Source organism: Rhea pennata, chromosome 1, assembly GCF_028389875.1.
Source record: "Rhea pennata isolate bPtePen1 chromosome 1, bPtePen1.pri, whole genome shotgun sequence".
Taxonomy (NCBI): domain Eukaryota; kingdom Metazoa; phylum Chordata; class Aves; order Rheiformes; family Rheidae; genus Rhea; species Rhea pennata.
In genome coordinates, this window is record NC_084663.1 from 66,228,714 (window position 1) to 66,254,959 (window position 26,246).

Genomic DNA, 26,246 nt, shown 5'->3' on the forward strand with positions numbered 1-26,246 from the left:
ATCTTTTTAACATTTTTGTCGAGCTGCATGATTGCAGAGCCTTATTTTTCCCAAATGCGCAATTTATATAAATATGATCTGAACCAGAAACAAGTAATGAAGACATAGAGAGCATGCATGGAATAAGGCTTGGGTCCATCTGTATTTGAACCTACTCACAGGAGAATAACACAGTCTACTTGCTTTTTATATTAGATGTAATTTAAGCCAAGCACTGCGGGGAGGGGGGAGAATCCTGTTCTTTGATCTCCCCCATCTCAAAGCCTTTAAATGTCTGAAGAGAGTGTCTCAGCATGATGTAGTCGAGTAAAGTGCACATCCTATTTCTCAAGGACCCTCTGATCGCATGCCCAGCTGTCCGTGCTGGAAGGTCTAACGCTCGCTGCCGTGCTCTGGGCCGGGAAGGGGGTTGCTTCACAAAGTGCTTTCCCGCGGCAGCAGCAAGGAGCCAGACAGTGATTCAGGCAGTAGGCATCACTGCCGGAGGGGGGGCATCGCTGCTGGACTGGCTTATAAAGGGCAAGGACTTGCATGTGTGAGTGTAACGTGCCCTTCCGGTGCCCTCTCTGCAGTTCACCGAGAAATAGAGCTTCTCATCCGTTCCATCAGAGAGCCGTCTGCGCGCCGTGTTACAAAAGAGGAAGAAAGTTTCTTTTTAAAAAAACTCTTTCTTGTTTTGTTTTGTTTAAGGGAGTTTGAACTAACCTGAGTTTTGCCCCTGGCAAGCTGCGGTTGTTCCTCTCGATTGCTTATTCCTGACGGCGATGCAGATACGTACCTGCAGCCCAGGGCAGCGCGACGCAGACGCCTCGGCTGGTACTGCGAGGGCGCTCCGATATTCGGAGAGTTGGGGTGGATGAGCCTGGGCAGAGAACAGGGCTGGGTGCTGCTGAGCTGCCTCTGCTATCGACCTCGTTCATTCAGAGCTGACATGCATTTCTGGACAGTGCCGCATCGTACGTTGTAAATCTGCCTTTAAGGCTGTAGCCCTGTTACGTCAGAAGCTCTGTAAACAAGAGAGTGTTTTTCCCAAATAATGCAGAATCTAAATATAACGCAAAGCATGCGCTGGGGTGTAACAGATGGGAAAAAGCACGAGACAGTGACACTATACTAGTCAACGTAAAAGCATCAGTCACAGCATGACTTTGTTGGATTTTCTTCAGAGTAAACATAGCCAGATTTCCTAGCATTCTTCAGTGTACGGAAGGGCTTAAAGGATGATGTAGGAGTTGGGCAGCAAATGGCAACAAAGATCAGTTCAGACTCGGTTGATGAGACTTTAAGCCTGCTACAAAGGTTTGGTGCTGAATTGCCTGTGCGCTTAACATGCAGACTGAGTAAAAATTAAGAAATTGCAGCTCTTTCTTTCCCCCGCTGGAAACTGTTACTCATTTTTCTTGCTATTTATTTAACTAAGTAGGGGGTTTTTGGAAGCAGCATCAATCTGCTGTGGCAGTTCTCTTCCTCCTCTAAAGCTCCTTGTGCTCAAGGACTACAGCTTCTGGCAGTCTCCAACCTGAAATAAGGGAATTTTTTAGAAAGACGGGCAAAACCAAAGAAGAAAGCCCCTATGAAATGGTTCTGCTTTCCTACAAACCAAGCATGTGGAGCTTGTAGTTAAGCTTGGAGTTTTAGATAATCTCTTATGTGAGAGTCTGTTACATCCCTGGAAAGGGGAGAGATCTTGCAACAAGTGTGTTCCTTGGATAAAAGAGCTAGTGTTTTAAGGCAGTCTGCACTGTTTCTGCTGGAAGGACTTTGTTTAGACTCCCAGACCTGTCTGATATAGGCTGGCTAGGACCAAGGTAATGTTAAGTGTTTCTGGAGCGTGCCTGTCACTTGTTTCTTCTAATAATCCTCTTTTCCTGGAATTTCCCATTGCTGCTGCTATTTGAGGGGTCTGTTAGAGCCAGTGAGTTTCTAATCACTCTTGTATTTAGACTTATCTTCAGACTACATTGTGGTTTGGAGAAACTTTTAAGATGCATGTCCTCTGCCCTCACAGAGGTGCCTGTTTGCATTGGCATTTGAGGCAGCTACCGCAGTGTAACAGGACTCATAAGGTGGCTGCATTTTTAGCAGCGTAGGTAGCGTCTGTGGGGGCGTCCACCCCAGGCAATGCAGCGATGTGCCGATCCACACAGCTTGCTTGGCCACACCAGCTCTGGGAGGCGAAGCGGCCGAGAGGTCCCACAGGCGTGCACCACTGCATGTCCCAGCTGCCCGCAGCGGTGCCCAGGAAGGGCTGCACGGTGCCGTGTCCCCAGGCCAGCTGGAGGATCGTGCTGCCGAGCATGGCACAGGGGCTGGAGCGGACCCGTCCATGTTTAAGTTGGACTCAAGGCTTCTTCCTAAGAGTACAATTTCTTTAAGAGTTTTATTTCTGGGGATCAGCTTCTCTAGAAATTGTTTTCACCAAGGTTTTGGGAATTACCAGTATTTGTGTGAACTGCTATTGCACTTTCTGGGAAGTGGGGTGTAGCTCTGTCTGCCGTGCTGCAGCTCTTGTCAAGAGATGTTTCCCAGCTCGGCTGCTGTGTCATGCTGGATGCCGCTACTTGGAGTACTTAGGATTTCTGTGATTGATTTATTATTTCCCCCCATTTCAGGCACGTTCAGAACATGAGTGAGATAAAGACAGACGTGGGACGAGCCCGAGCCTGGATAAGGCTTTCCCTGGAAAAGAAACTTTTGTCTCAGCACCTGAAGCAGCTGCTTTCCAACCAGGCACTCACCAAGTAAGTCAGCTGTTGTTCTCAAAGCTTTACTTTCACATCTGCAGGTATCTCAGGTGCTGTGGTTTCTGGCTAGACAGGATTGAACAGCAGAGCGTGGCTGATGAAGGAGGTGTTAGCCCACCCAACAGGGCAGAAGTCTGCTAATCTGCCTGGAAAACTAATTGCACTTTGGAGGGAGGAGGGGTTAGGTTTTGGTCAGATCAGTGCATTTGATCCAATTCACTTTACAGCCCTTCAATCACTGTGTCTTGCACAAATGAAGCCGGAGGGTCAGGAATGCCCCGTTTCTCCCAGCAGCCCTGCGTTAGGCTAGCTCAAGCAAATTGCAGGCCTTCATCCTCACTGCAGAGGAGCTGGCTTAGAGGTCAACCCTCCCACTCTCTTGGCTTTCCCACTTTTTCCTCCTTTTGCAAGTGTGTACACACACACACTTAAAGCTTGCTGTGGTCTGCCAATGTAACTGCTTGTGGAGATGTTCCCCTGACAGCAACCCCTTTAGAAAAAACAAATCCTCTGAAAAGATAATGTCCAGGCTGAAGCATGCAGCTTGTAGAAGAACTGGCTTTGTGATGAGTTATGTGGATGATTAGATCAGAAGCTAACAAGTACTCAAATCTAGTAATAGCAGGAGATGAGGTGATGTGATGGCATCTCAGAACCGAAGGAGTGGAGGGATGGTACCTAGCACGGTTTCGTGCTTTCTGTTTTTTGATGCCTTCTGTTTAGCTTTCTGTGTTGGAGGGTGGAGTGGAAGGAAGATTAGGGTATTAGGCAAGTTTATTTCATACCATATCATCCATGGGGATGATAAGGGGAAAGCCTGAATGGGCTTAAATGGGAATGCTGTGTGTTGGCTCAGATCTGCTGTTGTGAGTAGTACTAGTTTATATCTGTGCTTTGATACAATATAAACAAAACTGATGCTTTAAAAAGATGAACTCCGTGGTCTGGCCAAGGCACCATGGAGCTCAGCGTGGTCTGTGAAACACATGCATGGTGTAGAGGGTAATGCTGACCTGGACACAGCACTCAGCGTGGCACTTGGATTAGCATGGCACTAACTCAGGTGCGTCCATACTTCAGAGCCATCATGAGACTGTCTGCATCGCAGATGTGCCCTAAGTCTTCTGTACATTTAGCATGGCACTTATTTTGATTGGGAAGGCCATTGCGTTCAGAGCTACCTGCATATCAGATTTCTAGCTATGCATAGGCCGGTGTTGCTGCAGGTGAATAAAGTTGGGAATAGCCAGCAGGGCTGAGGAGCTGACATATGTGCCCCTTTGCTTGCGCAGTCATATGCGTACACTCCCTGCCCAGTTAATGTTACTCTGTGCTGGTGGTCCTGGCCTGTGGGTGTGGAGGAGCATGATCAGCGTCTCTATAAGGGGTTGCATTTGTTAAATAAAAATTACTAGAAATGCAACTGGCATAAATAAGTGTATTTTTATTAGCTGCAGTGGGTTTCCAGCAGCTTATATTAGTTGAGGGTCTCACTTTTCATGCTTCTGGTGAAGATCAACTCCTCATCTGGTATTCCAAGATTCAAAGGCCTGTTAAGATGTGTGCTGCTTTTTCAATGAGACAGCAATATATTTGTTTCTATCAGGAAACTTTACAAGCGTTACGCTTTTCTGCGCTGTGAAGAAGAACGAGAACAGTTCCTGTATCACCTACTCTCGCTCAATGCTGTGGATTACTTCTGCTTCACAAGTGTCTTCACCACAATCAGTGAGTTGGAGAGTCAATTTTACTCCCCTTGAATAAAAATTAGTTGTTGTCATGATGTGTATGAGAGGATATTGCTGTGCTGTTGTCTAACTGACTGAGCCCTTATCTGGAAACCTTGGTGTAGCTGGTGGGATCGTCAGGGCAGGGCGTTGCTCTGGGAAACCAGCTGGAGTTCAAGGTTGTGTGGGAGTGTTGTGGATAAGAGCAGAGGAGAGTAATCGGCAGAGTGCTGTAGCACTTGGAGTTTTTCTTTCTGAGATGGTCCTCTTTTATCTTTCTTCTGAGAAAAGCCCACTACACCCTCATGTTTCTTTCTGGCCTTTACTAAATGTACATCCTAGCAGCCTGCTCACTGCAACCTGAGAAGGAGATGGAAGTTTTGGAGGATGAAATACAAGGCACTTTGTGCTGCCCTGTATATTTTTCATTTCTTCCTCTCTCATTAAGTGGCCAAAAGATTTCCGTCCCACCGCCTTTCCTGTGAGAATGAGAGGAGGGATTGGATCGAAACCTGGACACAAATCTTCTTGTCCCTCTTACACTAGACACTGCTGAGAAGGCAGAACCCCATGACATGACCCTTTTTTTTTTTGGATTGACTTTAGTTTTCATTTTCTTATCAATTTTGAGTGAAGTGAAGCAAGTAATTCTTGGTTGTCAGACTAGTTGCTCATTCAACTTTTCTCCTCTTAAAAAAAAAAATCCCCTCCAAACTAGCACATGCAAGGAGGTTTATTCATCCTTGATTACCTTGTTCCTCTGGGCCATCCTGCTTGGCAGCTTTCTCCTGTAAGACAAGTGCTTGGAGTTTTGGGATTTCTTCCTGAGTGCAGTGTCAACATACAGCACAAAAAAAAAAGGGGGGGGGGGAGGAGGGGGAAGAGAGAGAGCTCACTTATTTTATCCAAAAGCAGCTTTTTAAATGTAAGAACAGTCTTGTAGTGCTAGCATACAATATCTCACAGTCAAATCGAAACTAGGGTGGAGGGCTGTTCCTGTTGTCTGAAGCACATTTGAATGGTGCAGATTTAAAAAAAAAAAAATGCATAAAACAAAACGGAGATTGGGGATGTTCAGAGAGACGCCTCAGATTTGAGCCTTTGGTCTGACTATGCCATTACCAGCCTTGCCAATATTTCTGTTATTCCCAGTTCCCCATATAACCTTCTGTGTGCCTCACCCTCACCACACAGGGCTGGCTTGACGCAGATGAGATTTATTCCCCTTTTTAATTTAATTTAGTCTAGTTTTTCTCCAATAAACAAGAAGGTCGCCCTTGCTTTGAACAGCTTTCGCTGCAAGGTGAACGCTTGCGCCTGTCGCAAGTCTGCAGCACCACCTTGCGGCACCCGCACCCGGCACGCTGCGCCCCGCTACCCCGGTGCCCGCGCCAAGCCGCAGCCTCGCTTAGGACCTCCTGCCCCGAAAGCCCCCCCAGGGCCCAGGGGTGGGCTCCCGGGGGCTCTCGCCACAGCCCCTGCAGAGCTACGAGAGCCGCCGTCTCCTGTTGGCAGAGATTTAAGAAGCAGCTGCGTGCAGGCGGTAGCGCGTGCGGGAACGACCCGCAAGCGGCACTGCAGACCAGCTGCTTGCACACCGGTTTCGTACTGGGAACGCCACGGCAGGGCACTTGGTTGGTTTGTCTCACCCTTTACAGGCAGTACCGAGCAGGAGTTTTACTTATAGCACTGCTGAGACATGGAATTTATGTCCAAGCATGGTTTAGTCTATAAACTGTGTTTACCAAAAAAAAAAAAAAAATGGTCAGGACTAATTGTTTTTTTTTCTGCTCTCCTGCTCTTAGTGATCCCATATAGGTCAGTGATAATCCCCATCAAAAAATTAAGCAATGCAATAACCACATCAAACCCATGGATTTGTGTTTCTGGAGAACTAGGAGATACGGGCATAATGCAGATTCCTAAAAACCACCTAGAAATGACATTTGAGGTGAGTGCACTCTCATTCTGTTTTACTTCCAAACGTGCTTCCAAATAAATATTTTTTTGGTGAGGATTTACTATGTTAAGAACACAACATTTCACACTTTCTCCAGGTTTTCCAGGTTGCAAAACATAAAAAAAAGCAGGAAAATAGGGCTGCCTGCCCCTCCTGTGGCAGACGAAAATTTGTATGAGCACATAGCAAGGTTTCCTGCTGGCTCCACTGCTCTCCCTGTCCCAGCCCAAGCCTACTCTTCTCACCTCACTATGCTGTTTCTACTTCTCATTCCCTTCCAGGTCTACTTGCCAGCTATTCTAATTTTCATTTTCTGGGCATATTTCTGACTTCTAATTTCCTTCCTAGTTTCTGTTTCCTTCAGTCTGTCTCCCCAGTGACCTCCACCCTGGCCCCTTTTCCAACATACGGCCAATGCCAAATTTCCTGTCCTCTAGCTCCTTGCTGGAGGTCGCTCCCATCCTCCCAACGAGCCAGTCTAGGCCTCCTACTTGGCAACTTTCTGGCTCCAGGTGAAACCCTCTGCATACTGTAGAGCTTCCATCCCCAGGAGGCTCTTCCCTGCTTGCTGAAGTTTTTTTCCTCTTTGTCTTGGACTCCACCCTGTACTCCCAGCCCTGGGTAACAACTCAGCTTCTCTTAAGCACTGCTAAGGAGGGATTATTTAAGAATATTTGCTACTGAAATTGAAGTTGCATCTACCAAGCATATGCAAACTGATCCAAAGCAACAACAAAATGTAAGTGGATTTTGACTGGGATGGAGAAGATGTTTTCCTCTTCAAAAGCTGCCTCCTGCTTAGACATCAGTATTTTGTAGAGAAGATCTCAGGCAAAATGACAGACATTTCTAAGGACTGTGGTAATGCTATTCTAGAATACTCTTTAGGCTGAAGTTTTCCCAAAATATTGACTTAGGTAGCCACCCATGGAAAAAGTCAGCTTGAACTGCTTGTTTGTCAATGCTAGAAGCAATGAAAACCAAGGTCTTGTAAGGGAAGTGTTTAGGTGACGTTAATAGATGTTCCTGCCAACCGCACCTACAGTTACGTATTGCACTGGAATTCACAGTCCTTGTTTTCCTTGTGCCTGTCTCTTGGAGATCTTAATTCCCATATTAGTGATTTTTGTCTTGCCCAACAGTAGGCAAATTGATCTTTGACAACAATAAAGGATGTAGGGACTGCTTCTTAGTGTGGAGTGATCTTGTCTTAGCAAAGGTCAGTATTACAGATGCTATTTTGAGAAGCTGTTTGCACTGAAGATTTATTTCTTCTACAAAAGCACACCTTTTTATCACCTTAGCTCAGAAAATTGTGGTTAACACAGAATTATTCAGGGTGAGTTCTCACGACAAAGAATATATTCCCTTCACGAGGTTTTAACAGGTTTATTTCAAGGTACTTCTTTTCTCCTGTCTAACCCCCAAAACAGCAATTACTCTGCTTTCTCCTTTTCTTTCTTCTTCTTTTTTTCTTTTTTCCCTCTTTTTTTTTTTTTTTTTTTTAAGTGCTGTGTATTTGGTTGAAAGTGCCTACTATATAAATCAAAGTGACCTGAATAAAAACATAAATTTGAGATCACCTGTGTGCATGTGGTAGAGGGGAGAAGGGGGGGAGTGGTCTGTTGTTACTTAAATGGAGTGAAAATTGTTCTTCGTTTCAGTGCCAGAATTTAGGAAAAATGACGACTGTTCAGATTGGTCATGACAACTCAGGGCTATTAGCCAAGTGGCTGGTTGATTGTGTCATGGTCAGAAATGAAATAACAGGACACACGTACAAGTAAGCAACAAGTTTCATCTGTCTTCTATTTTTCCGTGTCTGAAATTTCTAGCAGTTGTTTAGGAGGTTTACCAAGAAAGCATTTGTCTTCCCAACTGGGCAGAGCTACAGGGTAAAAGGGTGGACTGATCTGAGTACCGAAAAGGGTTGTGTTGGGTTACCGCACCCCCAGTTCTCTCATTTCAGAAGCCCTACTCGAAGGCAAATAATTGAATAAATATTAGATGAGACCTGAATGTTGTATTTTCTTCATATCATTCTGAAGTGGGTCAGACTGTATGGATACTTTTGAAGAGATTTTACATTTCTGTCCAGTAATAAATCTCTTGATTTTAAAATAGTGTGGTAAAATTGTGCATAAATGAACTCTTTAAACACCAAGAGCTGGAATGACAGTTTGGGGGAAAACCTTTGGAAAGGAGCCAATAAATGAAGCACTTGCATGCCTAAATACTCTAACAAATGTGTAGAAATTTAGATTTCAAGAAAATGAGATTTTGATGACTTCTTAATTTTCTATTATGACTACACACTTGTGTAGAAATGATCTCCTAATTCTTCAGTGATTTTACAAAACATCTGGCTAAGCAGACTTAATTCTTTTCCTAAATATGGGCTTGGAAAATTATCAGTCAGAGAGATGGGCTCCAGAGCTTGGGGTTGGCCACAGTGTATGGCAAAAAGCAGGAAAAAATGGGTACAAGCACTGGTGGTCTGTGTACATGTCCATCAGAGTTGACTGGGAATTCAGTGGCACTGTGGATGGAGTCAGGAAGTAGAGCAATCACGTGAGAGGTTTGGATATAGATATAAGGAGACATTATTGTTAATTCATTAAAAGCTCATTCGGGGTTGCAAATGAAGAATAACACTAGCAGAAGTCTAAGCATGGCCCATTCAATACATGTATAACATTTTCTGTGTCTAGTGCTTTCATATAAGCTTTGCATAGTTCTCTTTCCCTAAGGATGAAGGGTAATATACTGTTTTTGCCTCTTTAGTAGTGTTGAGGTGAATGCTGCCTGCTCAATTCTGGTTTGTGAAAAGTTTTTCGCTGCAGAATGCTTTCTGCCCGTTAGCAGTGTTTATGGGTGATAACTGTCTCTCTAGCTTTGAAATAAAGCATGTGACCAAAGCGCTTGTGCTGGCTGGTCTGGCAGGTTTCCGTGCGGACGGTGGCTGGGGAAGGGAGTCGACGATGGCAGTTTGGAGCGAATACTTATTGGGGAGCTGGTGTCCTCAACGTCCGATGAGGAGCTGGGAAAGCAGTGCCGTACCCCACCCCAGCAGAAGTCTCCTACCACAGCTCGCAGGCTGAGCATCACTTCCCTCACCGGGAAGAATACAAGTAAATCCTTCCCTTTTCTCCCAGGATGGGGCAGCAAGTAACTGCTCAGAAACAGCCCCTGTTAACAGGGGAGCTCCATGTGGCAGTGAGGCTTGGTAGAGCAGGCGGTTGCCAACCTGATGGACAAGCTTGCTTCTGCCCCATCTCCAAGTCCACAGCTTGCCCAGTGATGCACCTTACCTCTCTGAATTTCCCCATGTGGCAGCTGAGGGAGAATAACCTCTTTCTCCTGGAGCACAGGGGTACAAGATAGAGGAGGAGGAGGAGGAAGCAGGTTTGGCCATAGCTAATACTACTCAGCTTCAAAGACTCTCTTTGCAATCCATGGAGAGACAGCCTCTCTGGAGGGCACTTCAGAGCCAAAGCCTGATGTGGATGCTCTGAGCTGCCTTTTGGAGGAGCCTTTCTCTGAAGGGAGCCTGGGAGGGATCCACTTTGTGTCCCTGAAGTTATTTTTTGTGAGTAACTCCACCTGGCTACAACAGGGCATGGGACTGTAAGGGCTGGGACTCCATGGGACATTGTCAGCTCCAGCATACAGATGAGCCTAGTATGGATCTTGTTCGTAAATCTGTCCAGCTCTAGTAAAATTAGAAGTCATTACTGCTAAAATGTTAAGTGAGGAAAGATAAGCCTCCAAGAATAATGCAGCTTCTAAAAACTGTCGTGGAATCACTGCAGCTCCTTACATGGGCAAGTCTGTATTAGCTCAAGGCATGGGGCACCATAGCTACTTGCAGAGCATTTCTTTAGGTCTGAGAAAAGCAAAACCTGATAATTCAGTTGCCTTTGAACCACACAAGAATGTATTTTAGATGTGCCAGAAACTGTGGAGGTCATCCCATACTAAAATGATACCAAGTTACACCATGCTTCCAAAATAATGATTGTAGGACAATCTCATGGTAACCTATGTATGTCTGAAAAACTAGAAAGAACTTACAGACGAGCTAGGAAATGATTTGAGGTCTGGAAGTATTAAGAGCTCAGTCTGTTTTATCAGAAAGCAAATGAGGGACTTGAAAATATTCTGCAGGCAGCTGCATGGGAAGAGCAATGGTTAAATTAGCAGGTGGAGGTGTAGCATGATTCAGTAGCAACATAAAGCTGAAGAAAGAGCAGAAATAGGGCATACATTTTAACATTGAAGATAACTTAGACTTGGATCCAGTCCAAGCATAGAAATATATTATTAGCTTATACTCCCTCACACTGCTGTGATGACTAGACATGTCCCTAAAATATGTAGTTCTTGTGGCTCAATAAAACCTTGTGGGTTCAAGCCAGGAATTCATGGGTGCAATGCTTTCCAGCCTATGTTATATAGAAGTGAGTCCATGGGCTATAACCTTCCAGCCCATGTCTCTTAGCAAGAGAATTGCTGTGTACTATGTGATGGGCAGGATATGATTAACTGAAATAAAATATTGATCAAGGCAGATCCTTCAGTTGTGCATTTTTTAAGTGGGGCAATTTATTTGATTATTCCAAGATTGTGTGTCACTTGCTTATACTTAAGGCTCAGGTTACTCATGACAAATGATTCTAGGAACTCCTCCCTGTTAAAGACACAGAATGTTTCCTAGTTCAAGCTATGTCATCATGACAATTCAGTGGCTGTTTTAAAGTTGCTGTCTTCTACCACTGTGCTCTCCCTCGTTTTATAGAGCCTAATGCGGGACAGATCCAAGAGGGAATCGGAGAAGCTGTGAACAATATTGTGAAACATTTTCACAAACCAGAGAAAGAGGTACTTCCTATTTACCATTACCTACTTCATATCTACAATGGATGTAAATATTTTTATAAACAGAAGTGGAATTGAAGCACTTTTAGGGACTGTTAATATTTAGATCTGAAACTTCGGGCATAAGAAGAAGGCAAGTTGTGCTTACAGCCTCTCCCTTTCCTGCAGAGAGGGAGCCTTACCATCCTGCTGTGTGGAGAAAATGGTCTGGTTGCAGCTTTGGAGCAGGTCTTCCACCACGGATTCAAATCATCTCGCATTTTTCATAAGAACGTCTTCATCTGGGATTTCATAGGTAAGCAGTTGTATTGTTCAGAGGCAGAAGGAGAAGAAAGATGAGGGCAAAAACACTACTCATGCACAGACATCGGGTCCTTATCAGCAAGGCTACCACCTGCTCCTGCCTAGCAGTCACTCCACATTACTTAAAATGACTGAGAAACAAGATGGATGGTGAGAAATGATAAACTCTGTATAAAGGACGAATGTGGATCTATGCAGAAATTTAAGAGCACGTCAGATTCTAGTCATTCACTGAAACATGAGTGCTTAAATAGCTGCTTTTCAGTCCAGAAAGAAGGCAGACTGGAGGCTGTGGCAGGATAGCTACTGATGTGAGGGAGACTGTTGGGAAAGGGCAGGGAGCAGAATGCTTAGATTTCTAGTTATTTGGGAGAGCTAGAGAATCACTGAGAATTGCTGGACTGGTCTTCGGGTGATACTTTTCTGTAGGCCTATGTTGAGGTAATGTAAAACTTACTTATTCTCATAAAACATGCTCACAAGTTGAGATTGTTTGCCTGAGGGTAAGTTCTCATTCAGAAAATGAAAAATCACAGCTGATGGTATCACTTACGATTAAACCATTGACAGATGCTCTTGTGTGGCTCATTAATGTTACATGGCTCTGTTACACATCATGACCACTGCTTTGTAGCAGAGGTGGAGTTTTCCAGCTACCTATCTTTTTTTAGAATGAGGAAACTGTGTAAAAACTGTGCAATAGCTCTTGGCAGGCTACTTTTTCAAGGGCTCACTTGTGCAATTCTGAGTTGCAATAAGCTACTTCTAAAAGGCACTTTTTACTCACTGGGTTCTGATTTTCTTTCCTACCACAGAAAAAGCTGTTGCTTATTTTGAAACCAGTGACCAGATCGGAGACAACGAGGAGGGCCTTTTGCTTCAGAGATCTTCATGCAAATCCTTCTGTCATTATGTGACTGCCATCAATACAGCTCCAAGGAACATTGGGAAGGATGGCAAATTCCAAATTTTGGTTTGCCTGGGGACTAGGTAACTAACTATTCTTCTTTACCTGTGTCCTCTTGCATTAGACTAGAAGAATACTTTACACCTTTATTATATATCTTTGTTTTTCTATTTTAAGATATTTTATACCTGTCAGTTATCCAGCTCCTATTTTAGGTAGCTTTAATAGTAGACATCAAATTGCAGCAAAGGAGCAGTAATAATACATGCCTAGTGTCTATAGCTCTAAGAATGTTTTTGACCTTTTGTAATTTTCAGCTTGACAGTTACAGGTATGAAATCTATCTTGAAATTGTACCTTTGAAGTGCAGGCTTTGGGAATTCAGAGTTGCTTTACAAGAGCTGGTGTATTTCTAGATCCTCACTGCATCATTTTGCATACGAAAATGGAGTGTCTGGTATCGTTTTTGGCGAAACTATACTAGCTGAGTCTTTCTTTCTGAATGCCTTCAGTGTTGAGCTGGGGGGATTGATTATATTTGAGGAGAAGGTGGTATATCTAGAAATAAGTACAGGTTTTATCTTATCTGCTGAAACCCAGTTGGAAAACAGTCTTTTGCTTGTTTTTTTTCCTGGGTTTTACTTTCCATGTTTCCAAATTCTTCAAGTTATTTGTCCATTTTTTGCTGATATCTTTCCATCTTCATTCCTGCAGTATGGTCCATTATTTCTGTCGTATTTTGCTAGCAAAATTAAGAGTCGGGATTACACAGGAAGCTTTTTTCTTTTTTTTTGTACAAACACTGTGCATCACACACACACACAAAAGAAAGATCTATGTTTTTAGGTTTCAGTTTGAGATCTGTTGGCCTTTGTGTTAAAATAATTCCTTTTGTGCCTTTGCAGGGACCACTTGCTGCCCCAGTGGATCCCGCTGCTGGCAGAGTGCCCGCCCATCACGCGGATGTACGAGGAGAACGCCCTCCTGCGGGACCGCATGACTGTCAACTCCCTTATCCGGGTCCTACAGACGTTGCAAGATTTCAACATTGTCCTAGAAGGATCGCTCATTAAAGGAGTGGATGTTTAGCATGGCTCTGCCGAGAACTTCATTATTCCTTTCCCGAGCAAGCGAGCTGCAACCAGAGACCTGTCAGGACTTGAACGCAACAGTAGCGCACCACTGCAAGGCCAAGCTGCCTGCTGGAGCATGAGCGGGAAGCCCCGTTGATGCCAGATCAGGACTGTCCTCTGAAGCTGCAAAAAGCTAAAATGCAGTATTGTAGTTTATTTGAAACAGAAATTTAGTATAAAATAGAGTATTTTCATGTGTTAGATGTGTGTAAATATGCTATCTTCTTTAAGAAATTATATTGCTCTAAGAAAATTTTCTTAGACTGAATGTTCCTGTTCTGGATATGAGTAGCTTAAGCCCAGGGGGAAGGACTTGGGGGAGGGAAGGACCGAGGTGGAAAGGGAAGAAGCCAATCAATGTGTAAATACAGCGCAAACTCAGCAGGGCTTTTTTCAGGTATTGCAAATGAGTACAGCAAATATCCGTATGTAGTCGTTGTGATCGTCTCACTCTTGGAAATGTTGTAAGCGTGTGCTGTTTGCCCTATTGTACATGATCTCCCTTTGGGTTTTTTTTGTTTGTTTGTTTGTTCGAAGACCCAACTTTTTCCACGCACGAAAGCTGTGAGTCGTCAATTTTTTCTGTAAGGTCTTTTGTGTCACTTCTGTTGATCTCCAGAGGAGAGACAAGTGTTGAAAGGCCAAAACACTGGAGACGGGAACTGCTGAGCCTCAGAGCCCCAGAGGCTCCAAGACTTGTTTAAGCTGCATGGCCACAGCCGGAGGTGAGGGAACGACGGTTCACTTGGCTCCTTGGTTTGTCCCTCACCTGCCTACATGTTTTGATGACCCCTCCTCACATCATCTCTTCCACACCAGTTTGTGTTGTGGATGACTTTTTTTTTTCCCCATGTTGAGGAATTTGGTTCATGAGATGTACCAAATTCTTGCTGTACTTGAGAAGAATCATTGCTGTAGAGCCACAAACACCGATGTTGCTGTGCTACTGAACTATCTCAGCTGGTTTTGAAATGCTGACAGGTTACTAGTCTTCCTCTACCCTGCAGCATACGTGCTCCTAGGAAGTATAGGATCTTTGGTTACTATTTTTTCTCTTTTTTTTTTTTTTTTTTTTTTTTAATTATCCAGCTACAAAACAAGAATGAAGTAAAAAGAAGGAGAAAAAAGTCTCACTTCGGCAGTTTGAAGCTCCTCTCCCACAGTCTTTCAGTTAATGTGTTAGCAATACAGTACATTTATATGGATCCACGTCTTGAAGAGAAACTGGAAAGTGGTGAAATCCTGTACACTAAGAATGAACAGCAGATTCCATTAAAATCAGCTTGTGGATACCACACAGCAAATACGGGGTGTATTTTCCTTTCTTGTAGTTGAAGAGGTCTGAAGGCATAGTAGGCTTCATTTGTTTTTATTTTTCAGAGATTAGATAGGTATGTTTTTGCTTTCACTTGTTTATTCCCTTTGATCTTGGCCAGTTCTTCCGTGGACGTGGACATCTCACTGCTATAACCGTCAGCTGTGGCTTGCAAAGGCCCTTACCTGGTTCTGCGAGTGCATTACCTTGTGCGTTGCTCTCAAATGGCAACAGAAAAGATTTTGGGGTGCTGGGCAATAGTACGTCTCTGTATGGTATGCACGTAATGGAGAGGGGGATGAAACCTAAGGCAAAGGAAAGAGCATTAAAGTTAGGGTTCGCTTTCTCATTTGCCCGTTGTCCAGCTTCTTCGCTTTGCTGTGGTCCTTCTGCTGTACAGATAAGAGCACTCATTCCGGTGCCAAGTTTTGGATCGTGTTCCTGGCCAGAAGAAAATTCTTACTGTGGCCCGATGTCATTAGAAGGGAAAGCGCTTGCACCTCCTTAACCTGACTAAACTGGTCCCAGATACCCCAGGCAGCGCTGCAGGGTCACTGCTGCGGGTATGAGTTGTGAGTAACTAATGCAAAGGCTGTGAATGGTGTAACGAATTTGTAGCCAGAGCCCATGGCTGCGTGACCTCTCCCTCGCGTGTCCGGAAAGGTGCAGCTTGAGGTGTTAGTTTTTTTGAGCAGCCAGGCAAGTCTGCTTCAAGTCAGCAGAAGATGCATGACAAACCTTCATTAGCAACTGAAAAATGCATTTCTACTGCTTTATCAATAAATTATACGTTTAGTACCAGAAACCATATGGCAGCGTTATTTGGTAATGACTGCTTAGGGTGTTTTGCTTTCTGTTACTTACAATTCAGGCAGTCTATGTCTAATAACTGCTATACATGATTTCCTTGCACCCACCCAGCCTGGTCTAAGTGACTTTCATTTTACTGAGATAATAACCTCTTCAGTCACTGGATTTCTTTGCAGCAGCATCTGCTAGCTGAATGCTTTTTCCTTCTTCTCAAAATAAACGTATGGCTTAAGCATTCATAACATTCACCCAACATGACACAGTTCGAGTGGAAGCAGGATAAAGTAAAAACACAGGCCTCTCTAAAAGTCAAGCACAGATGAATAAATTATATACACAGAAGGCAATAATGTCTTAAAGTCTTTTTTTAAAGAGTAAGTTAAAGAAGTTAAAGGCTAAGTCAAAACCTGAGAAATTTGAAAATTCAGAATAGGGACTTCTTCTGTTTCAAACTAGATTAAGGAACCTTTAGCACTTAACTTTAACACAACTTCACATCAGTTCTTTTTAGCAAGTGTTGACTTGTTTGTTTTTGTCAGATTTCACATCACAATGATTCAATAAAAAATGATATTTGTCTAATATTTCCTTGTAGGCAATAAAGCACCCTAAGGTGTGTTGAAAGGGGCACAGCTGAGTACCTCTCATTTGTAGATTAGTTCTTTGACAACCTTGGGAGTATGGTTCTTTGTAGTGAATTTCTATTCTTTCTTTCTTTTTTTTTTTTTTTTTTTTTTTGGTAAATTACTTTTGGTTATTGGAAAAGGTGAGGGATTTTTTTGTATGAGGTTTACAGAAATCATTCTGTCTGCTAGAATGGTTAGAAACCCATCAGGATCCTTCTAAGCTGACACAGTTTTTACTTCAGTGTTAAAGCACCTTCATTGGTTGAGAAAGGGAATCTTGGAAAAGACCAAAGCGCTCTGCTTTTGCAAAGTTTCCTACCCGGTATCTGTTTGCAAATGTTTGCGTTTGCATAGTCCTAGTATGCTGACATTCAATATAACTTGAAAGAGTCAGAGACTCAAATGCCTCACTGTGTACAAAACATGTATTTATAATTCTCTGAAACTGATGAAATTGTATTGTTCAGTGAAAACTCGACTCATGTTTGTTTTGGGCTGGCATGTGTAGCTAGGTATCGTTCAAAACTATCTTTTTAAAATAGTTGTGTAAAGGCATGTTTGAGGAAATTCCTTCTTTCAATCAAATGAAGGTGTGCATCTTAAGGGGAAATGCTGTATGTTACACTTCAAATGTACAAATGTGCCGTATAGCTCCAAAAGCCCCTCAATGTCTCCATTAAGTATATTTTGTCTTTGCATTATTACTAACTGAATAAGAACTGGATTATTTTCAAGAAGATGACATTAGTAAAAGTATTGTTATATCAAGCACTTTAACATACATATCACAAACTGACATGTTTTTTTTCAGGTTTTGAAGTACATTGAAATACAGCTTTTCATGCTATGTCCTTTACAAATAAAAACTGTGAGAATAACAGCTTGTGTTGCCTTCTCATTGCAGAACAGGAACTGAAAGTTTCGGGTCGTGGGCCGAAGAGCTGAGCTAAAGCGGGAGCCTGTGTTTCGTAAACGGGATGAGCTGAACGACTCCAGTTTAGCTCAGTTGGTTAGAGTGTGGTGCTGCTAATGCCAAGCTCGTGGATTCAGTCCCTGTATGGGCTACGCTGAGGATTGGACTAGATGATCTTCAGAGGTCCCTTCCAACCTTACCATTCTATGATCCCCAACACCCGCAGCAGCGACGAGGGGGCACAGGGCCTCCCTGTCTCTTAAAACCTCCCCCAATGCCAAAGTCTGACCATGCTCTGCTCGCCCTGCTCCTCGTTTCACAGGCTTAGGTGGAGAGCTTGGCTGAAAGGGAGGACCTGGGAGCACCGGGAGGTTTAGCTCCCAGGCAGGTATTCGCTAAGTAGCCTTGGCTGCTCTCCAGTGACATCTCGAGTGCACAGGGAGGAGAGGAGACCGGGGCTGGGTCCGCTGGCAGCAAAACGGGAAGCGCTAGGGATTACCTGCATCTGGGGATCCCTTTCCTCTCTGCAGCTGCTTTGCCCCTCATCCTCAAACTTGGGGTTAAAAAGCTTGAGTAAGACTTTTGCCATCCAGTCTGTTAATTAACATGCGCTAGAGTTGGAGAGGTTGGTACAGAAGAGGAGATTGATACTAGCAACAACAAAAATGCAAAAGATGATAGTTAAATGGCCATGCTTAGTAATTAAAGGGTTTTCTGAGTTGGACTGGATTTTCAGAAATTCCCCCCACCGTGTTGTCCCCAGCCCTGGCTTTGCTCAAATTGACAAAAATAGGAGAAATTTTGAAAACTGCACATTTGAAATGCATTTACCTGAATGTGTGTCTGCAGCATGTCGTCAGGGCGAGTCGTTCATTCTAACTCTTGATTTTGAAAATGAGAAAAATCTCAGAGGAGGATTGACAGTTTCAGGGCCTGGGGACTTTACGTGTGAGAAATCTCAGATACATCATTGGATGGTACACGTTCATCAGCAGTGTAATACCACAACTACCAGCTCCCGTAAACGTGAATAAAATCAGTAGAGCTTGTTGCTGACAAACTTCAAAAGGCGAAGTGACCATGCTGCTTTTCCTTGCTAAATACATTAGGCTTATGTATCTAAGCTAGACATAGTGGAGTCTGATTGGCTTCCTGAAGACAGTAAATACTCTAAGTAATGCAGGACTAAACTTGTCTAGATGAGGAAGTACAAATAACTTCCCCTTCAGTATACCATCATTGATGCAACCTGGAAGCACTCCAGTGCTTTTTCTATGAAGTATACATAGAAGAAATCTGAGAAAACTTGCACAGGTGGGAGTCAAAATTGCTTGCTGATCTGGTTTGTTGCTTTTCCGCATTTCGGGTAGGCTTGTTGGAACAAACTGTGCTCCAGAGAGTGGCTATTTCTCCATCTGTCAGCCCAGCAGCTCAAAAATTGAGGCTCGTGTCAGCGCAGCCAGGGAGCATTTCACTGCCGGCTTTCGTATTCCCTCCTCTGCTGATCTGCCAGCCCCGGGTCGCTGTAAGTGGGTTTGAGCCAAGGGGAGGACGCAAAGAGAATGGGAAAAATCTCTGCGCTGGTCTGCTGTAAAGTGACTGGTTATGGTAAACTAATGGCCTAAGCCACTGACAAGCTGATTTGTCACTGGAAAGCTACCGTTCTGCAGAGGGGCTGGACACCTTCATGGGCCACCTGTATTCTGCTGCAGACCTCGCAGGGCACCTCTGCTCCTTGGGAAGAGCTGACTCTGTCAGAAGACGACGCAGTGGCTGGACAAATTGTTTTCTCCTTTAACCAAACCCACCTTTGTCTCAAACGGAAAAGACAACCAACCAGCAACAACAACAACAACAAAAAAACTCCTAATGCTTGTACGCTGTATGTTCACCCAAAATGTTGCTGTAGCGGTCATGGTTGCTGTATGATCAAGTGACAGCCTTGATAGCACTCAGTGACTGATTCAGGGGTAAGTCATAAATGTAAAATAATTATGGTTTGTGTCAGCGAGGCTCAAGCATTCTCAAGAGTTACTCTGACATAAGTAATCAATATGATGTTGTTCCTGCGGCTTGTAGTGGATATCCAAGTCTACTTGTCTCATATGGGGGGTAAATGTAGAAGATGATACCCAAAAATTTTAGCTTTGTCTCTTTATAGAAAGTAACTGTCCTCTCCTTCATACAGACCCCTTAGTCCTATATGAGCCTTTTCCTGTATGATCCATTTACCCCTAGATCTAACAAAGATATAGTGAGTTAAAATGAGTAGTCTGTACCCCAAGCCTCAAGTGTTTAAGCCCTGCTGTAGGGTAAATACTGACCATCCAAACATGGTGAATGAACAGTTGAGTTTTATTTCCAAAGTGCATTTGGCAGGACTATGCAGCAGATTTAATTCCCAAGGAGCTTATCACATAGCATCTCTTCTCCCTGTGAGAGGCAGGCATGGAGAATGCAAGAGACAACCCAATGTTCACACCGCATGTTCAGAGCCAGGCTCCTTCCCACTCCCATGGCTGGCTGATACAAGCCTAGGCTAACATAAAATTAAATTTCTCCCTCAATAGCAGCCAGATGTTGGGTTTGGAGCTCTGCAGTCCTTGCATTCTCCTACTCCCAAAGAGAGGTTTTCACAAAAGCTGGTATCAGCCTAGGAAAGTCATTTTTCTTACACTGCCTCTGCAGTGCAGAAGAAAAAAGATAGGCTGCTTCAGTAAGCCATAAGAAGAGAAACCTAACTTGGCTGCTTTTAATTATGTCTAGAGAAGTCCAGCAGAGCCAGCCTGAAGAGGCCAAGCTAACATTAATCTTTATGAATATCCCCCTCAGCATCATACTCCCATACTGAGTTCAAAGCCGTGGCAAATCTTAGTGATGTATGTTCTTTGCACATTGAAAAAAAATAAGCATTTACAGGCAGCGAAATTTAAGTGGTGGTTAGTGGCTGAGTTAGTGGTATTTTTTACAATATATTAACACTTTAGATATGAAGACAAATTCTTCATTCCTCTCACACAGGCACCAGATATAGAAACTAGAAAATGTGGCTTCAATTCCTAGGTCTCTCTGACTTCTGCTGAGACTTTTAAGCACCTTGCTTACAGGATATCCCATTTTGCAGTCAGAGAGCTAAGGTACAGCATGGGTGGGGGGGGGGGGGCTTGGGGGGCTTCATTTTGGCTGCTCTTCGCCTATGCAATTCAGCCTTTAGATTTGCAACTGCTTGCCCAGGGTCCACTGATGCGTGACCAAGAGAAGTTTTCAGTGCTGCTGTGATGTAAGTACCCTGAGGTCTCATCTGTGGTTAATTCCAGTTGAAAGGCATCTCTAAAACCTGTTAATTTGTGGTATGTGGGCATGTGTAAGTCTGCCTAGCTGTGTATGGTTAGAGAGTTTCCTAACTGTTAGGGCAGAAGAGCAGGTTTTCTTCATACAAAGTTATAACACAGTGATTACAGTTGCTATCTGCAATGAGATTAAGCATTACAAAAATGCATAGAAACACATGCTTGGCTATTGCAGATTCCCTACCAAAGTGGAGGAAGAGAAAAAGATATGGTATGCAAGAGCAAATCTGTCCAGCTTTTCATCCCTGCTCCAAAGATTTTCTAGGAAGCACCAACCTTCCTAAGGTCACTTCAGAAACTGTGGCTACTGGGAGGAGACAAGCTACTGTGACCAAGAAGCAGTACATATGTTCGAGTGGAGGTATAGGGATGTCCAGAAGCTTAGCTTTTCCTAGACTGGTTTTTAAGTCATTTCAGAGACCTCCTTGCTGTGTGTGGCTACATTAGGTTAAGCCTATCTCCTCTCTGTCCCGTAGCATGTTATCATCCAAATAGATGATCAATGGTGGAAGATATTTTAAGTGCTATAAATGATGTCCAGTAATGGTCAGAATACACACAACATATGTTCATCTTCATTGTTTAAAAAAAGAAAAAAAAAAGAAAAAAAAAGCATGGAATTAACTTCAAAGGAGCTGGGATGTCAGCCCAAAGGTTGTGTCCTGTACTTGAGATAGCCATGAACTCTTGCATTAACCTCCCTAGCCTATTTCTTCTGATCGGTGCTCTTACCAGACTTAACCTTACCCATTCTGCATGTGTGCAGCTTTTGAACTGTCATTCCCTGATGAGATAAATGTGATATGCTCTAAATCAGACTATGTAATACGAACAGCTTGGATTGCCTTGGGTTGCCAGAGATTTAACCCTCTTGCAGATGGTCTGTGGCTCCTGATTGCATAAATAGCATGAAGATGGCAGAGAGTGGATGTCATGCACAGGGCATTTTTTTTTTCCTTCTTAAAACAACTTAAAAAAAAACCTGCAGTCAGGGAACTTAAGTGGAAACACCACTGAGTGGCTCTATCCACTCTTCATGTTCTGAAAGCCATGAAAAAGGTTTCTATCTGTGGTAACAGGAACACAGAAGAACTGAGAAAAAACTTCCAGACCAGAGAAGCTATTTAATTCATCCTCTGAATCAACTTTATTACCAGACCAGAATTCAGATGTCAGCATGAATTTGTGCTAGACAGGGGTCATGCAGGTAGCTCTGATGAGGATATGTGTTCCAGGCTCAGACATTTCTATTTAACTGCTGCAATGCAGAGAAGTGAGGAATGAACAATACAGAAGAGCTATGAACTATCCTACCTTCATTTCCTATATGTGTCCCAGGAGGTGCACATACAACTTGGTCCACCATGGCAATCATATCTTGGCCTTGCTGAAGTCAGCGGAATTTCCTAAAATCATAGAGTTTAGAAAGACATTCATAAGCACCATAGCCTACTAATCTATTAGTTCGTGCACAGAAAAGGAGCAGCTCTTGAAAGGAAAAACAGTAAAGTGATTATTGTTGCTGCTTGCAACACTTGATATTTATTAAGTCAGTCCTGCTGTTGTGCGTAAGTTTGCTTCTAGGAGATTTCAGCATTTCAAGCACAGTTTGTTGTCTCTTCCTCCTCTGTGCTGTGCTTATCTCTGCGAAGGGCCAGGCTTGTGCTCATGGAGATCTTTGAGAGCCCTGTGTTCATCTCTTTAGGTACAGATTGAGAGCCTGTAAGAGAGTAGCGGCAATACGCGGTGTCTGGCAAGTGGGAGATTGACTGTAAAGACTTCTGGAGTATCAGCTCTGGGTAGAGCTGTGAAAAACACGTTTTTGTCTTATCGCTAACTGCAGGATGTACTGGATAGATCCCACACGGGACAGCATCCCAGATGATACTTCTGCGGGCAAAGCGAGACCTCGTGTTCCATGGTAGGGGCTGGAGCTGGCAGCACAAGGAAGCAGCGAAGGCAGCGAGTCCTTCACCTCCCTCCCGCAGCCCTCGCCACACTTGAGTTACTTCACTGGCTGGAGTTTGGACTCCCCAGTCCTTTTTATTTGTGCTCAGCCAAATGAAGCTTTCTCCTGATGTTGAAAGTTAAAGCTCTTCGCGATGGGCCTAGCTCCTGCACGTGGCCAGAGTGTCGCTAAGCATTTGTCACAAAACGGTGCTGGGGTGCCGAAAGCCTTCCCAAGAGCTGCTCTCCTGCCGCCCTGCCCCAGCTCGGTGCAGCCCAGGGCGCCCACGCTCTCCGCGGTGCCCCTCGCGCACGGCTAGGCTGAGCTGCTGGGTGAGGGACCTCCTGGGAGAGCCTCCAGCGATGTCCCCCTTCCCCTAGACCTTGGTCCATTCAGGTTTCCTGAGGAGGAGGACGCTGAGCAGCTTTTGCGGTGAGCTAGAGGCTAGGAAGGGCAGGCGAAGGAAGCTGCAGTCAGCAGCAGCGAGACGGGGAAGGAACCAGCCTGCAGGTCATTGAAGCGGTTCTCGGTTTCCACCCAAGGGCCTCCCCGGACGTCCCCCCGAAGCACTGCCCGCGGCGGGGGGCAGGAGGGCTCCTGCTTCCTTCACCCCTCCTGGGTATAAAGAGACTTTCTGCCTCTGGCTTCAGGAAAAGAAAAAGCTGTTGAGCACTCCAGGCAGAACACAGACCAGAACCTCTTTATCGATTTCTCCCCCTTTCCAAAATATTTGCCTGCAAGAGCCTCTCCTATTTTTTCCCTTGATCTAGCTCTGTTGGCACAGGAGCCGTGCGTAAGGAGCTGGTAGATGATGGTAGCAGTTCTGTTTGTGTCTGTGTAATTACTCATGGCTCTCTTTCTCAGTTAATTAAAACTAAAACCCCTCTAGCTACCCCCAGAAATATAAATAGTGTTTGTTAAAGCATTGTTCTGTGGTAAAACCAGTACCCAAGTTACAGAAAGACTGTTATGAAACAGGATTTTGCTTGTGAAGGAGTGGATGGCTGCAAATCAAGCGAATGCCACGCTTTCTTCACGAAGGCATTAAACTGGGGACAAGCAGAGGTGCGTCCAATTAAAAATGCATGAAATGCACAAAGACAAACAGCTGGCAGGGACCAACGCTGCCCAAACACCTCCCCAGCGTGCTTTGCCTATCTCTGTGTTTAGCACCCATCTCAGGGTGTGGGATATGCAGCAAGAGCTTTCCAAGGCCATCCTGTTCTTAGCACAAGTAGGAAGGAAATAATAGGAAGGGAAAACACATTAAAGCAAGAGAGTAAAGTTTTGATGAGACAGAAGCAGTGCTTGTTCTTAAACCTCTGGCTAAACACACAACGTGTGCTCAAGAGCAGATTGGCTGTAACGTAAAATAAAGGGACAAAATGTGAATGTGAAGCCAACAGCAGGGCTGAGTCCAAAATAAGGGCACGCAGCTTCCATGGCTTCACATTTATATCAAAAACCAAGTGTGTTTTGTATAAGCATAAAACAAACCCTTTGGGCAAAACAAGCAGTGAAGCGTATTGGCTGCGCCGTACACCTGATAAGGATGTTACAGAATATGCCTGCTTTAATTCTTCTCAAATTGTGGCAATGTAAGTCTGGCACGAAAGGACTCACTCCAACTTCCAAGTACTCTCATCAGAGTCAGCAAAACCTTTAAAAGCAAGTTTAAAGATAACTTAATGAAGAATTCTGTGGAATTACATGAATATTTAAAGCCAAGTGTATACTATAGCCTTTGCAGAGCTGCACAGCCTAAGCTAGAGTTTGACAATTTTAAGTCCCCTGTTCCTGAAATGGAAATCATGGGGAAATGGATAGAGGTTGTTTTGCTTTTATGTAAATCTATACAGATAAGCGCGGCTCACCATAAAAGTTGCATGTTAACTACATTGCCTTATTCTTGTTGGGTTTTTAGATCTGCATGAATAATGCCAAACTCTCAGATCTGACATGTGCTCAAATTTATATTTAAATATTTGCAACTAATCTAGCTGTGCTAGAATAAATTAACCTTTCTGCTCTTTACCAGAATGTAATTCTAGGTGGCAAGTAAATGCTGGCTTTTCCACACCTCCCAAAGAATCTTCTGGAGTTAAACTATTTTGCATCTGTATGTGGAGCAGTCTTGGCTGATCCCAAAGGTTAGCATAGAGCTGCCATGCCAAGGAAGGATAGTGAAAGAAGTGGGATGGCCAAACAGTTACTGAGGATGTAAAATGAAAAAAATGTAGGAAGGCAGTATAAGTCAAAATAGAAAGTAAGAGAAGGAGATCGGAGCAGAAAGGCTCCTCTGGTCTGCAAAGAAACAGACTGGATAGGCAGTAGCTGAGAGGGGCTGTGAACAAAACAGCAAATGGAAATAATCACCGAAGCACAAGGAATTCACCTCCTCCTCCTCCAGTGTTGCCCTCTAAGGCCTGACATACCCCTCGCCCACCTCAGCTCATGCCAGAAGGAAGCTGCCGGACATCTCCCGAGATTTGAGAGGGCCATGGATGGGCAGTGTGTGAATGACTAGAGGAAAGCAGAGCCAAGCCTCTCCAAGGCAGCCGAGTGGCCACAGCTGCGGTGCTCTGAGCATAGACCTCACCTGCCCGGGCAGCACAGGGGCTGGGAGTCCCCACAACCTGCTCCAGCCTGTTGAAGCGCGTGGCTCTGCAGAGGAACTGCCAACTAACGCTGCCAGTGAACTGTTCTGTCAAGCTGAAATAAAGCCTTTCCCATCTGATAAAAGGTCCTGCCATCTCGTATTAAGGTGGGATACGCGAGTGGTGTAATTAATCTCATGGCACAGCCTGGAGCCCAACCATGTGGACAGCTTTAGGCCAGCCTGTGTTGTGGTGCAGAGGTGGCTGGGGAGCTTCTCGAGGGCAGAGGCATACAAGTGGACAGCCAGCACTCTCACAGGACATTGTTAAGGTGAAAGGGCCAGAGGAAAATAAGGTTTTTATCTTCAGCACCCCCAGAAAGGAATACAAGAAATGTATAAGAGCTGCAGGGGCCACCTGTTTTTGCTGACTGGTATGGGAGACCTAGTGGTACTGGAAGGCCCCAGCTTTCTAGGGCTTCATGATAGCTGCCCTAGAAAGACCAGGGCCTTAGGAAAGAGATCTTCACCCAGTGACTACAACATACCGTCTTCCTAACTCTGATAAAATGTCAGCTGCTCAATAAAGCCTGGGGAGACCCCCCCCCTCCAGATCAGAGGCTCAGAAGCAAAATGTTGGGTGTGTGAGTTTGGGGCTGTGCAGAAACAGCACAAGAGCAGTAGGGAATCTAGAGAGAGAGGTCTCCTGCCACCTCTGGGCTTTGAAACGGGAGGTCAGAAGATGGTGACAGCAGTAGTGCACCGCTGATAGGACAGCATACTAAATGCAACTTCCTAACTGCTCGGTAGAGGTAAGATTTGAAGAAATCTCCCAGATCTAGAGAGTAAGAGAGAAGGACTTGATGGGGACTCTTCCCACAGGATGAATTTTAGCACCAGGGACAAGGGGCCTTGATCCAGCAGACTCCTGGAGGCCCAGCAGCTAGGAAGAACTGGGGAAGGAGTCCTTGGGGAAGGCAAGACATAGGCCATAGCATAAGGAACAACCAACAGCTACAGTTGCCAGAGATACTAC

At 44.4% G+C, this 26,246-nt stretch overlaps 1 protein-coding gene across 9 annotated transcripts in view; it reads left to right on the forward strand.

The window, feature by feature from the left end:
• DENND5B (DENN domain containing 5B) overlaps nt 1-17,281 on the forward strand; it is a 117,192-nt gene extending 99,911 nt beyond the window's left edge. For all 9 annotated transcript variants that reach the window (XM_062590278.1, XM_062590287.1, XM_062590318.1 and 6 more), the window contains 9 exons: nt 2,613-2,741; nt 4,351-4,472; nt 6,277-6,422; nt 8,096-8,214; nt 9,375-9,562; nt 11,230-11,312; nt 11,478-11,604; nt 12,428-12,602; nt 13,425-17,281. In XM_062590278.1, coding sequence (XP_062446262.1) covers nt 2,613-2,741; nt 4,351-4,472; nt 6,277-6,422; nt 8,096-8,214; nt 9,375-9,562; nt 11,230-11,312; nt 11,478-11,604; nt 12,428-12,602; nt 13,425-13,608 — 1,273 coding nt within the window. In that variant the 3' untranslated portion in view covers nt 13,609-17,281. The remainder of the gene's footprint in view (nt 1-2,612; nt 2,742-4,350; nt 4,473-6,276; nt 6,423-8,095; nt 8,215-9,374; nt 9,563-11,229; nt 11,313-11,477; nt 11,605-12,427; nt 12,603-13,424) is intronic.
• Nucleotides 17,282-26,246: the final 8,965 nt, after the last annotated feature.